At 48.7% G+C, this 11,214-nt stretch overlaps 1 protein-coding gene across 1 annotated transcript in view; it reads left to right on the plus strand.

Moving 5' to 3' along the window:
* The window catches only part of Arg1 (arginase 1), a 12,272-nt gene extending 1,452 nt beyond the window's left edge, over positions 1–10,820 (plus strand). Inside the window, exons 2-8 of the mRNA XM_004630264.2 lie at positions 2,588–2,660; positions 4,845–5,019; positions 7,616–7,775; positions 9,184–9,278; positions 9,581–9,685; positions 9,884–10,020; positions 10,519–10,820. Of these exons, the coding sequence (XP_004630321.1) occupies positions 2,588–2,660; positions 4,845–5,019; positions 7,616–7,775; positions 9,184–9,278; positions 9,581–9,685; positions 9,884–10,020; positions 10,519–10,688 (915 nt within the window). The 3' untranslated portion in view covers positions 10,689–10,820. The remainder of the gene's footprint in view (positions 1–2,587; positions 2,661–4,844; positions 5,020–7,615; positions 7,776–9,183; positions 9,279–9,580; positions 9,686–9,883; positions 10,021–10,518) is intronic.
* The last annotated feature ends 394 nt before the right edge of the window (positions 10,821–11,214 follow it).

Here is an 11,214-nt window from a genome sequence, read left to right on the forward strand (position 1 = left end):
AAAAGAGGCAGGAGAACAGGCTGTGGCTCCTGGGCCTTGCAGAGCCCTAACAGCCCCTTCAGGAGATAATAAGTTAAAACACAGCTTGATATATTTCCCACTCTCAAGAATTCTGCCCCCACCCCGGCTCTTCTCCTATTAAAACATGACCATAGAAATGTTTATCATCCAGGTGTGGTTCTGCACCCCTGTAATCCCAGCCTTCAGGAAACTGAGGCAGGAGGATCCCTACAAGCTCAAGACCAGCCTAGAATACAATACAGCGAGTTCAAGGGCAGCCTGAACTACTGTCTCAAAAATAAAAGCAAAAACAAGAACACTGAAGCTTACTATCTCATGACTGTAAAGGCTGATTTGAGAGCAATTATTCTATGCTAAACCATGGAGGTGAAAAATGGGTAACTAAGAAGAATTTGTCTCTACTTTTAAAAAAGGTTACATTTACAAGAGAATAGAGGGTAGATGACCACATGGTTGGGCCTGAGGAAGAGCTATACCCCTGCCTGGCCCCATGCAAGGCGGTTGGTACATAGTGGGGGGGCTGGTGCTATTTTTCTCTTGATTATTAAGGCTCAGAGGGCCTTGGTAATCTGCTCAGACCACACAGCCTAGACCTGCAGACTGCTGGCTTCAAATGCCTGTCCTCCAGAGCTGGCCCTGCCCCTGCAGACAGCGCAACTTGGTGGATCTTATACTTGCGGCCACTGAGGGACTGCGCTTTGTTTAGAAAGTCTGTGAAGCACACCAAGTAATCACAAAGCCATTTCTAAGCAATGAGGGAAGATAAACTAAGCAATGAGGGAAGACCAACGACGCACAGGTGTGGTGGTACACTCGTAAACTCAGCACTCAGCAGACTGAGGCAGGAGGGTTGCCACAATTTCAACGGCCAATGTGGTTGAACATAGTGAGTTCAAGGCCAGCCTGGACTACCTAGTGAGATCTCTCAAAAACACAAAAACCATGAGAAGCAGCTTGAGCCAAGCACACAGAAAGCAAAGCTAGAAAATGTCTGAGAAGTTCTGACTGTCTTACAGCAAATGCAGTGTCACCTAAGAGATCTATGTGGCTTGTTCTAACTCCAGACAGGGAAAGGGCGAAAGGGGCCATGGGGCTTTATCCAAGTGCTAATGCTAGAGAATGTGCTGTGTGCGAGCACTACACACCAACATACGGCGGCCCAGGGGTAAAGAAGTTGAGACTTCAGTCTGACCACAGAGAAAAAACAAAAGCAGACACAAAACTAAAGGCAAAATATAAACCAAGTAACACACTACCAAGGGTCAAGTAAGGAGCTACCGCAACTATTTGACAGGAGAATGGAAGAGAGTGGTAGTACACACAGTTTTGGATGAATTCACCATAGAGAATAAAAGTTTGAGGTGACAGATACGCTCATTACCCAGAGTCCTCTCTCCCACAGTGCACTGCGTGCATCAGGACACCACACTGTGCTTCACACATGTACAAATATCATGAGTCGATCAAAAAATAAAACAACAAAAAGGAAGTGGAGTAGAGGAAGAAAATGTGCCAGGCAGAACACATGGGGTCCCTTGTCACTGTGGACAAGATTCTTTTAAAAATTTTTTTAAAAATTATTTATTTTTTATTTACTTATTAGAAGGTCTAACTACACAGCTCAGACTCCTAGTGATCCTCCTGCCTCAGCCTCCCCAGCGCTGGGGTTGCAGGCATGCGCCACCATGCCTGTTTCAGGGACAGGAATCTTCATGGATTATTTGCCTCACCCACACGGCACGTCACCCCCTCATTTGACTTCTTATGGCAGGGCTCCAACTATGAGCTTAGATACACACTTATCTTCTGGCACGTCCTCTCATCTGACAGCCACAAATTCTCAGTATCTGTATTTAGAAAGTAGTATCTAAAAGGCCCAGGCAGGCTGAAGCCTAACAGCTTCCTGGTGGTGCATGGGCAGGAAGTGTAGCTCAGGGCTGCTAGAGTAGGTCAGGACCTGAGCTTCCAGGGTTGGTCTTATTTGTGCTTTCCTTTCCCAGGTGATGGTTTTCCCTGTGTCCCTAACTTTCTGCTTTAAAGACTTGCCTGTAGGCTTCATTGCCTCCTGGAGCCTTTGTCCAAGCTGCTCCCCAGTTTGTACTTTCTCCCTCAAGCATCCTAGTGTGCTGACTGCTTACTCCTGCTGCCTGGCTGAGCTCCAGGAGGAGCCTCGCCGTCCTGCCCAACTTGGGAGTATCTACCCTGCCATCTGTGTGCTGGGCCTCCATGTCCACATTTGCTGTTGCCTTACAAGAGACACAAAGATAAACACTGCCGGCTTCCCCTCGTCCTGTTCCCATAAGGCAGAAGGATTTCCCAGGGCTCAGTATGTATGCAACAAGATCGGGGATGATCCCAAGTGCCTGCCCCTCACTAGCTGTGTGCCAGCTGTCGGCGTCATTCCATCTACCTTAGGGGGAAAATTACACGAGATAGTAATTGTCCTCCAGATGTGGGGCCTCTGGAGGAGCTGAAACAGTAACGATGATTAAATGATGAAAAAGTTCTCACTATGTGCTTCTGATGGTCAGGACGTAGACCAGTTTTTTATGTTTTGATTGTCTAGCCTCGAGGAGGGGTAGAACAAGGCCCTTCAGCACTGAGAAGAGCTGGCCTGCTGCAGAAACTGAAAGAACAAGGTAATTTTTTTTTTTTTTTTTTTCGAACCAGGGATTGAACTCCGGCCCTTGCGCTTTCCAGGGAAGCGCTTATTCCACTGAGCCATCTCCCTGGCCAAACAAGTAATTTTTAAGTTCAAAAAGAAATCAGCCAGGCTTCTTCCCTGCTCTGGAACACGGGATGGATCCAGAGTGCTCTTCAGACCACAGAAGTGGCCCTGGCTGTCAAAAGCAGGACGCACTCCGGAATGCTCAGGTGGCACTGCTATCTGGGGAGCATTACACGGGCGGCTTATCTTCCTGCTGGGCTACTGCACAGGTGCACGTAGGCGCGAAAGAGGCGGCACTAGGTGGTGGGCAGGGGGCTGGGCACCACGGCCAGGCAGTGCCCTAGGAATGGAGGACGTTTGGGGGACAATTGAAACCCTCATCTATTTCTAGTGAAACACGAAGTGGTAGTCACTGAGGAAAACGGTTTGGCAGTTTCTTCAGTAAATGTCTTTCGCTTTAGTAGCTCTACTTAGTGATATTTGTCTGAGAAAAAAACAAACCTCCATATAAAGGCTTGTACTTGAGTGTAGCAGCTGTATTTGTGATAAGAAAAAAAGGAACTAAGCACAGTGATGGCGCATGCCTGTAATCCCCGCACTCGGGAGGCTGAGGCAGCAGGTTTGCTAAGAGTTTGAGGCCAGCCTGGGCTACACAGGGAGACCTTGTCTCCAAAAAAAAAAAAAAGGAAAGAAAGAAAATATGGAAACAAAAACAAAACATGGTCAGGCCATACAGTGAGGGGGGACTGACTCCATGTTTCATGAAAGGCCAGACACACAAAAAGCTGCCTGCTGGGTGATTACATTGGTGGGAAATTTTGGAAAGACAAACAGAGCAAGAGAGAGCACAGCCTCAACGTCCAGGCTGGGACGGGAGCTGACCAAAAAGCTGCGCAAGCATCTCAGCTGTTGACTGTCCACCTCCCCAGTGGGTACAGGACAGTAGCTGTTTCCCACCCTCACTGGCCCGTGCATTTCAGGGGCTCGGAATTAGACCTCCTCAGTGGGGTGTGGTGGCACACACCTGGGAGGCTGAGACAGGAGGCCAGGAAGCTCCAGTCCAGCTAGACAGCTTAGTGACTCAGTGAGACTTTGTCTCAAAATTTTAAAAATGGTAAAAGACCTAAAAATGGGGTGCAGTACAAAAGCCCTGTAGTTTAGGGCACTAAATTGCCCCTGTCAGTTTTACAGGAAACCCCAGTTATTGTTTGTGGATTTTTCAATACTAAGAATCAAACCTACGGTCTTCCCACTGAGCTACATCTCCACCTAGTATTATTTATTGCTATTACTGCAGTACAAAGGACTGAACCCAGGGCCTTCCCACTGACCTACCTGCCCAGCCCCTCTTATTTTCACTTTTTGTGCTTTTGGGGGACTAACCCAGGGCCTTGGGTACTTAACTGTATCCCCAGTCTTTTTTCTCATATTTGAGATGAAGCTGCTAAGCTGCCCAGACTGGGCTCAGGCCCGTGACCCTCCTGCCTCAGCCTCCCAAGATGTTGGGTTTACGAGCTGCTTCGCTGCTCCTGGATGAAGCTCTAGTTTTGAAGCCATTTGCAGGACTTTTCCAGAGCCATATCCAGATCTTTAGGCATTCAGTTACCTGCAAATTTTTCTTCTTAAAAGTATGAAAGTTTTACTTCCTGCATTCCCTAAGGTTCGAGGCTCCGTGGTAAGCACGTCCCCCAGCACACCAGTGCCCCGAGGCTGGTGATCTGCACAGAAGGAAGCTGAGCTGCTGACGGACTGGGTCAAACCCAAGGGCCTGTCATGGTTCAGAGTCAGAAAATGGGGAAAAGGCAGGTACCCTTGCCCCTGGCCTGTTAACATCCATTGAAGAACCCAAATGTCCTGATGTTAGGAAGACAGAAAGCACACGTGCTGACAGGCACCGAGGTGTCTTCTCAGGCCCAGCTCAGAAACTTACTGGCATCGCACCTGGTGCCTGCCTAACTGGACGGACTAAGGTGGCACCGGGCTTGGCACCTAGTGGGGGCTGGAGGTGGCAGGGAGGAGCCCTGATTTTGCTCTTCATGTTGTTCACCGACTGCCCAGAATTTGCTTTGCTTCTAGTTTTTTCTGTTTGGAATCATCCGCCTCACACTGTCTAGCAAGATGTTTTAATAACTGGAACCCTTCTGTTTCACGGTAGAGTGCGATGTGAAGGACTATGGGGACCTGTCCTTCGCGGATGTCCCTAATGACGTCCCCTTTGGAATTGTGAAGAATCCCAGGACCGTGGGGAAAGCCACAGAGCAGCTGGCAGGCGTGGTGGCCGAGGTGCAGAAGAGCGGCAGAGTCAGCGTCGTGATGGGCGGAGACCACAGGTGTCGTGTGGGTGCCGTACCGGGTTGGGCATGAGGGAGGAAAGGAAGTGTGAGGGGGATGGCAGGGAGCCCTAACCGATACCACACTAAACTGTCTGCCTTTCAACAACATTGTACATACGGGTTATTTATTATGGAAACAAATATTTTATATCATACAGTATTCTTAGTGCAGCAGAAAATACACGAATGGACGCCAGCACAATATCGGGTACGAGCTCACATTTCTAAATAAACAGGCACTGAGGAAATGCATAGCTTATTGCACATGAATACTGGTAATGCGTACAACTTATTTTGGTTCATGATTGAAAAGTATGTGCTTCCCACTATAAAACTTTTGAAAGTGCACACACACACACACACACACACACACACACACACACACCCTACAGAAGAAAAGGGTAACAGTGATAATTTTATTTCTCTAAGAACCTTTTCAACCAAGATTCAAAATCTGTTATGGTTTGTTCATGGTATCTCTTTTCCTTGTAATGATTTTGTTTAATTTGTGTGTGTGTGTGTGTGTGTGTGTGTGTGTGTGTACAATGTATCCTTTATCTTAAGCTACATCATAGATTTCCTTGTTACTTCATAGTATGCATAAAATCCTCGTAGTCATAATTAAAATTCTTTTTATTTATTTATTGGACACAGGGTTACACTACGCAGCTCAGACTCGTAGTGATCCTCCTGTCTCAGCCTCCCCAGCACCGGGATTACAGGCGTGCACCACCACACCTGGTTTTGGGCCGGCAAGGTGCACCTGGTATTCTGGGGCTGGCATGCATGTGGTACCAGGGATCGAACCTGGGTTCTTGTGTCTGCTAGGCAGGCGCTCAGACTGCTGAGCTATCTCCCTGGCCCCCATCACCGTTGTTTTTGACTGACACACAATTTTTCATCAAGGAATGACATATGCATCATCATATTGTCAGATATTTGGGTCATTCCCAAATTTTCACTGTTCCAGTGACATTGCAGGGATCACTTCTGTGCTGGCAGCCTCACTATCGAGAGCAGCTTTGCCGAATGGAGCTCATTGGCTCCCAGGGCTAGGTGCAATCAGGGCTTGGCAACAGAGCTGCAGAGCTGAGCCTGCAGCTCCAAAGTTCCACTTTCTGGATCGTTGTCTTTGTTTGTTTGTTTAAAATTTTATGTATTTGGTACAAGGTCTCCCTATGTAGCTCAGACTCATAGTCATCCTCCTGTCTCAGCCTCCCCAGCACTGAGATTATAGGCAAGCATGGCCCACTGAGATATCTCGGTGGTCTAAGCACCTGCCTGGCAAATGCAAGGACCCTGGTTCAATCCCCAGCTCTGCATGCTGTGCCAGCCTTGTATAGTGAGATCTTGGACCAAATAAATAAAAGATTTCTTTTGTTTAAGTTTCAGAACAATTAATTTTTTAAAAAAGAGGTTCCACTTTTGTAAGTGCAAACATTTCTAAGTGGAAATTATAAGTGACAAGAAGAAACATGAAGGAAAATGAAACAGCAAGCAATACCCAGATCTCCAAGCATGATTTCTTTCCCTTTGATAATCCGAGAGTTCATATTTTTTTTTTCTTTTTGTATCAGGGCCCCATTATGTAGCCCAGCCTTGCTCTGAATTCCTAGCAAACCCTTCTGCCTCCAGGGTGCAAGCATTATAGGCAAGCGCCATCATACCTGGCAGGTTCACGATACTTTGGATGACACGTACATGATCAGAAGTGGGAGACCACAGCACCTTTGTTTTCCCTGAGTTACATGACTGCAGTAGTCGTTGGTTACCTTCTTGATGGGAGTCAGTGCCTGTCCACAGCTGTTCCCAGCTCTTTCCTTGTCCCCTGCCCTTGCGTCTGTCCACAGCTGTTCCCAGCTCTTTCCTTGTCCCCTGCCCTTGCGTCTGTCCACAGCTGTTCCCAGCTCTTTCCTTGTCCCCTGCCCTTGCGTCTGTCCACAGCTGTTCCCAGCTCTTTCCTCGTCCCCTGCCCTCGTGTCTCTGTGTCTCCCTCCCATTGTGGTACAGTTGCTGTCCAGTGAACTCCAACCTGTTCACTTCTGCGCACTGTAGTGCTCACGTCTTCCATTCTGGAACAGGCTTGGAGGCTGGGATGACTGGACAGACCCTGTCAGTTCTGGAGCCTGTCCCGAAGGGTCTGGCAGGCAGGGGGAGGGCAGGCCATTAGAGCAGAAGCGTGGAGCCCCGTGAACTCCAGGAACTGCTAAGTGGTGCTCCTGGCTCTGCAAGTGAAAGAGCTGCATTTTACAGAGGGATTTTGTGATAAATCCATGGAGAGAATTAAGTCTTTACCAAAAGAGATGTGGGTATCATCAAAGAGCCAGATTTAAGCCAAGAACTTAACACAGGGAGCTTCTTATGTGGGTAGCAGTTTTATATGATTTGGTAGTTGGTTAGGCCATCACCTGGGATTTCATGCGACATTTCAGTAAATACTAATGCCCAGGCTTCCGCCAGCTGGCAGAATGGTGGTCCTGTTGTCAGAAGCGTCTGATGGTGCCCTCTAAAGCCATCAGAAGCAGCTGCTTGGAGAAGCCAGCAGCCACACGAGGCAGCTACTGCTCTGAACACACGTGCGCTTTCCCCCCAGCCTGGCGATTGGTACCATCTCTGGCCATGCCAGAGTCCACCCGGACCTCGGTGTCATCTGGGTCGACGCTCACACAGATATCAACACTCCTGTGACCACCACCAGCGGGAACTTGCACGGCCAACCTGTGTCCTTCCTCCTGAAGGAACTGAAAGGAAAGGTGAGGGCCGGCCAAATAGCTCAGCAGATTAAAGCCCCTGCAAGCAGGCACAGGGTCCTGCAGTTTGATCCCCAGGCTTGCCATGCTGGCCCCACCGCAGGGCCAGCTGAGACAGTAATTGAGACTGGGAGTGGTGGCACGTGCCTGTAATCCTACTTGGGAGGCTGTGAACAGGAGAATCACTACAAGTTACTACAAGTAGTGATACCCTGAACACCCTGGAGACCCTTCCCTAACATACAGGGGAAAAAAAGGAAAGGTGAAGCTGGCCAGCACCCTTAAGTAGCACAAGCTCAGGAGCTGGGAGGGCAGCAGGAAGCATCTTTTGTTGTTTTGAGACAGGCTTACTAAGTAGCTAGGGTGGCAATGAACTCACTTCATAGCCTAGGCTGGCTTGCATGAACTTACAGCAGTCCTCCTACCCCTGCCGCCCAAGTGCTGCGAGCAGGAAACCTCTTATGCTGTTTTATTCTTGGGTAATCTCAAACCATCTTCTTCAGAACACACAAGCAAGATGGGCTAAGGAAAGTGGAGATCCTCCTGCCTCAGCCTTGGAAGGGCTGGGATGACAGGTGTGCACTGCCATGCCTGGCCGCTTGACTTTTTGAACTACCCGTTAGTGCAGCAACGAGTAAGCTTTTATTAACAAGTTAGAAACAGGTCTCCCCAGGGTTTCTCAGGCCTTTCTCTGTTAGTGTGGCCACTACATCATAGACCTTTAAGAGACTAAGGGCAGACACAATGATTTCTTATTTAATGTGGTCATGTGCAAAGCACTTATCTGAAATCATAAGAGGAAGGACTTTCTCCCTGCTCCCTAGAAACTGGGCTTTAGGATATAAAATGCTAGATTAAGATTTAACCTTGTACTTGATAATTTTGATTGATGCTGTAGTGTATCAATAAAAACCACTTCTAATTATTATAGCTATAATGTATTGGCCCTTATGATTCAAAGGGATTCAGATCTCCTTCTAAAACATGCTCAAAATAACATCTTTTCTAGCTGATGATCAAGGGACTTTGCTTAAATTTGTGAAATGTCTCCAAGTTGGCTCCAGGACATACTGGATGGCAGCAGTCAGGGCGTGGTGTTAAGAGCAACCCTGACTGCCTGACCTTCCCCCGCTACTCTGGGCCATTCTGGGGATCAGGACTGTCCTGCAAGCATGGCAGAGGTGCCCCTAAGTAGGGCACAAGCAGGCCCGGGGGTCAGAAGGGTGGATCCCTGGGCAGGCAGGGCTCAGGTCTGGGCCACAGGCAGCATGAAGGCACTCACTGTCTTAATTTTGTGATTATGATGTGATTTCCTCTAAATTTATATTCTAAAGCTATGTGCAGTCTGGCAGGGTCCTTAGCACCACACGTCGCCCCAAGCACACCTCCTACCTGTTCACTTCCCTTTCAGATCCCAGAGGTGCCGGGCTTCTCCTGGGTGACACCCTGCCTGTCTGCCAAGGACATCGTGTACATTGGCTTGAGAGACGTGGACCCTGGGGAGCAGTGAGTTTACCCTTTAATGGGATCTGCCTTTGCTTTTATTCAGTTGTGTACTAGATATGCTTACAGGCCAGATCTCTGAGAAAGTAATTTAAACAAGTCAATATGTGTCCCTGTATTTATTTACATATAAATATTCAGGCAACTTACATCTGAGATGATTTGTTGTCAAAATAAATACAGATTATCACATATACACATACAATTCACAGAACTCAAATGTCTTACATTCTTGACCATGTCCATCTTTTTTTAGACAGTAACAGCAGGACACAGCCCTTCTAACTGTAGATGATCTTTTATAGCTGCATTGTGAAAACCCTGGGTATCAAGTATTTTTCAATGACTGAAGTAGACCGATTGGGAATCGGCAAGGTGATGGAGGAAACGCTGGCCTATCTACTAGGAAGGTACGTCGCCTGTGCGCATGCGCGTGGGAGAAGGGCGGCCTTGCGGCCAGCCAGGGAACTCCTGGAACTTCACCAAGTTACATTTTATAAAGCAGGCTAGTAACTGTATTTACCTACAGTTGTATTTACCCAACCAGTCTGTATTTGCCCAAATATACCGCCAACTTTAAAGTGAAATCCTTTCCCACTCTTTAAAAGAAAGAAAAGGCCAATTCATCTGAGTTTTGATGTGGACGGGCTGGACCCTTCCATCACGCCTGCTACCGGCACACCTGTCGTGGGAGGCCTATCTCACCGGGAAGGCATCTACATCACAGAAGAGATTTACAAGACAGGTAGGTGACAATCCGAGGCAACAGGCAGCAAGCGTGAGCTGGGGCTGTTTTTATTCATGGCTCCCTGACGTGCAAAGCAAGCCCTGAGGGATGTAGAGCACTCCAGGCACTATGCAGGAGCTGAAGGGTTTCCCACTGGTCACCGTTTCTTTGCTACAAGCTAACCTTTCGGGTCTACACCGAGCGCAGGGCCTGCCAAATAGCTCAGCGGATTAAAGTACCTGCAAGCAGGCACAGGGGCCGGGGGATTCGATCCCCAGGCTTGCAGTGCTGGCCTTGCCCCCAGGGCACACAGAGCCTCGACTGAGACTAAGCGTGGTGGCTCGCGCCTGTAATCTCAGCTCTTAGGAGGCTGTAATCAAGTCAGATCTAGCAGTGAGAGCCTGAATACCCTGTAGACCCTTCCCTAAAAATAAATAAATAAAATAAATAATAATAACAACAACAACAACAAGTCAAGAGCTATTCCAAGTACATTCCCGCTGTGCTGGCTTGCAGGGCTGCTCTCCGGGCTGGACATCATGGAGGTGAACCCAGCGCTGGGGAAGACCCCAGAGGAGGTCACTCGGACCGTGAACACAGCGGTGGCAGTGACGCTGTCTTGCTTTGGGGTGGCTCGCGAGGGTAACCACGACCCTCAGAAGGACTACTTTTCACCCCCCAAGTAAATGTGGAAACACGGAAACCTCACAGCTAGTAACATAATTAGCCACCTAATAATTTATTTAAGCCTGTAATTAGCCTCCCAAAGATGTTTTTTTCCCCCAAATTGTTCCCCAACTTGCATGACGATGTCCTCTGAAGCTTTCAGTCTAAGCTAGCACATGATGAGGGGGGGACGCTCCACCTGCGTGGGGGACTTCTGGCCTTGTGCGGAGCCTACCCTGTGGGCCCTCGTGGGACTGACAGCGAAAGCTTTCTAAAGTACGCTTCCGTCCAGTTCAGCGGAGCCCGCGCACTCTCCCCAGGGCGCTGTCACTGCCTGTCCGAGACCATGTGGCTCTGGCTGTCTGGGTCGTTGGATTGCCAGAGTCTCGGTGCTGTCCAAGCCCATGTTCTTGCAGTGTCTGCCTGGTGGAAGGTCCACCTCTGCGCCCTGCTCCCGCCGCGGGCGAGCGCCCCTCGTCTCGCTGTGGGTGTAATTTATGCTCAATAAACCACTGCGCTCAGGAGAGGGCTTGGCTCTTGGCATTT

The sequence above is a fragment of the Octodon degus genome, unplaced genomic scaffold, assembly GCF_000260255.1.
Source record: "Octodon degus isolate 3935 unplaced genomic scaffold, OctDeg1.0 scaffold00034, whole genome shotgun sequence".
Taxonomy (NCBI): domain Eukaryota; kingdom Metazoa; phylum Chordata; class Mammalia; order Rodentia; family Octodontidae; genus Octodon; species Octodon degus.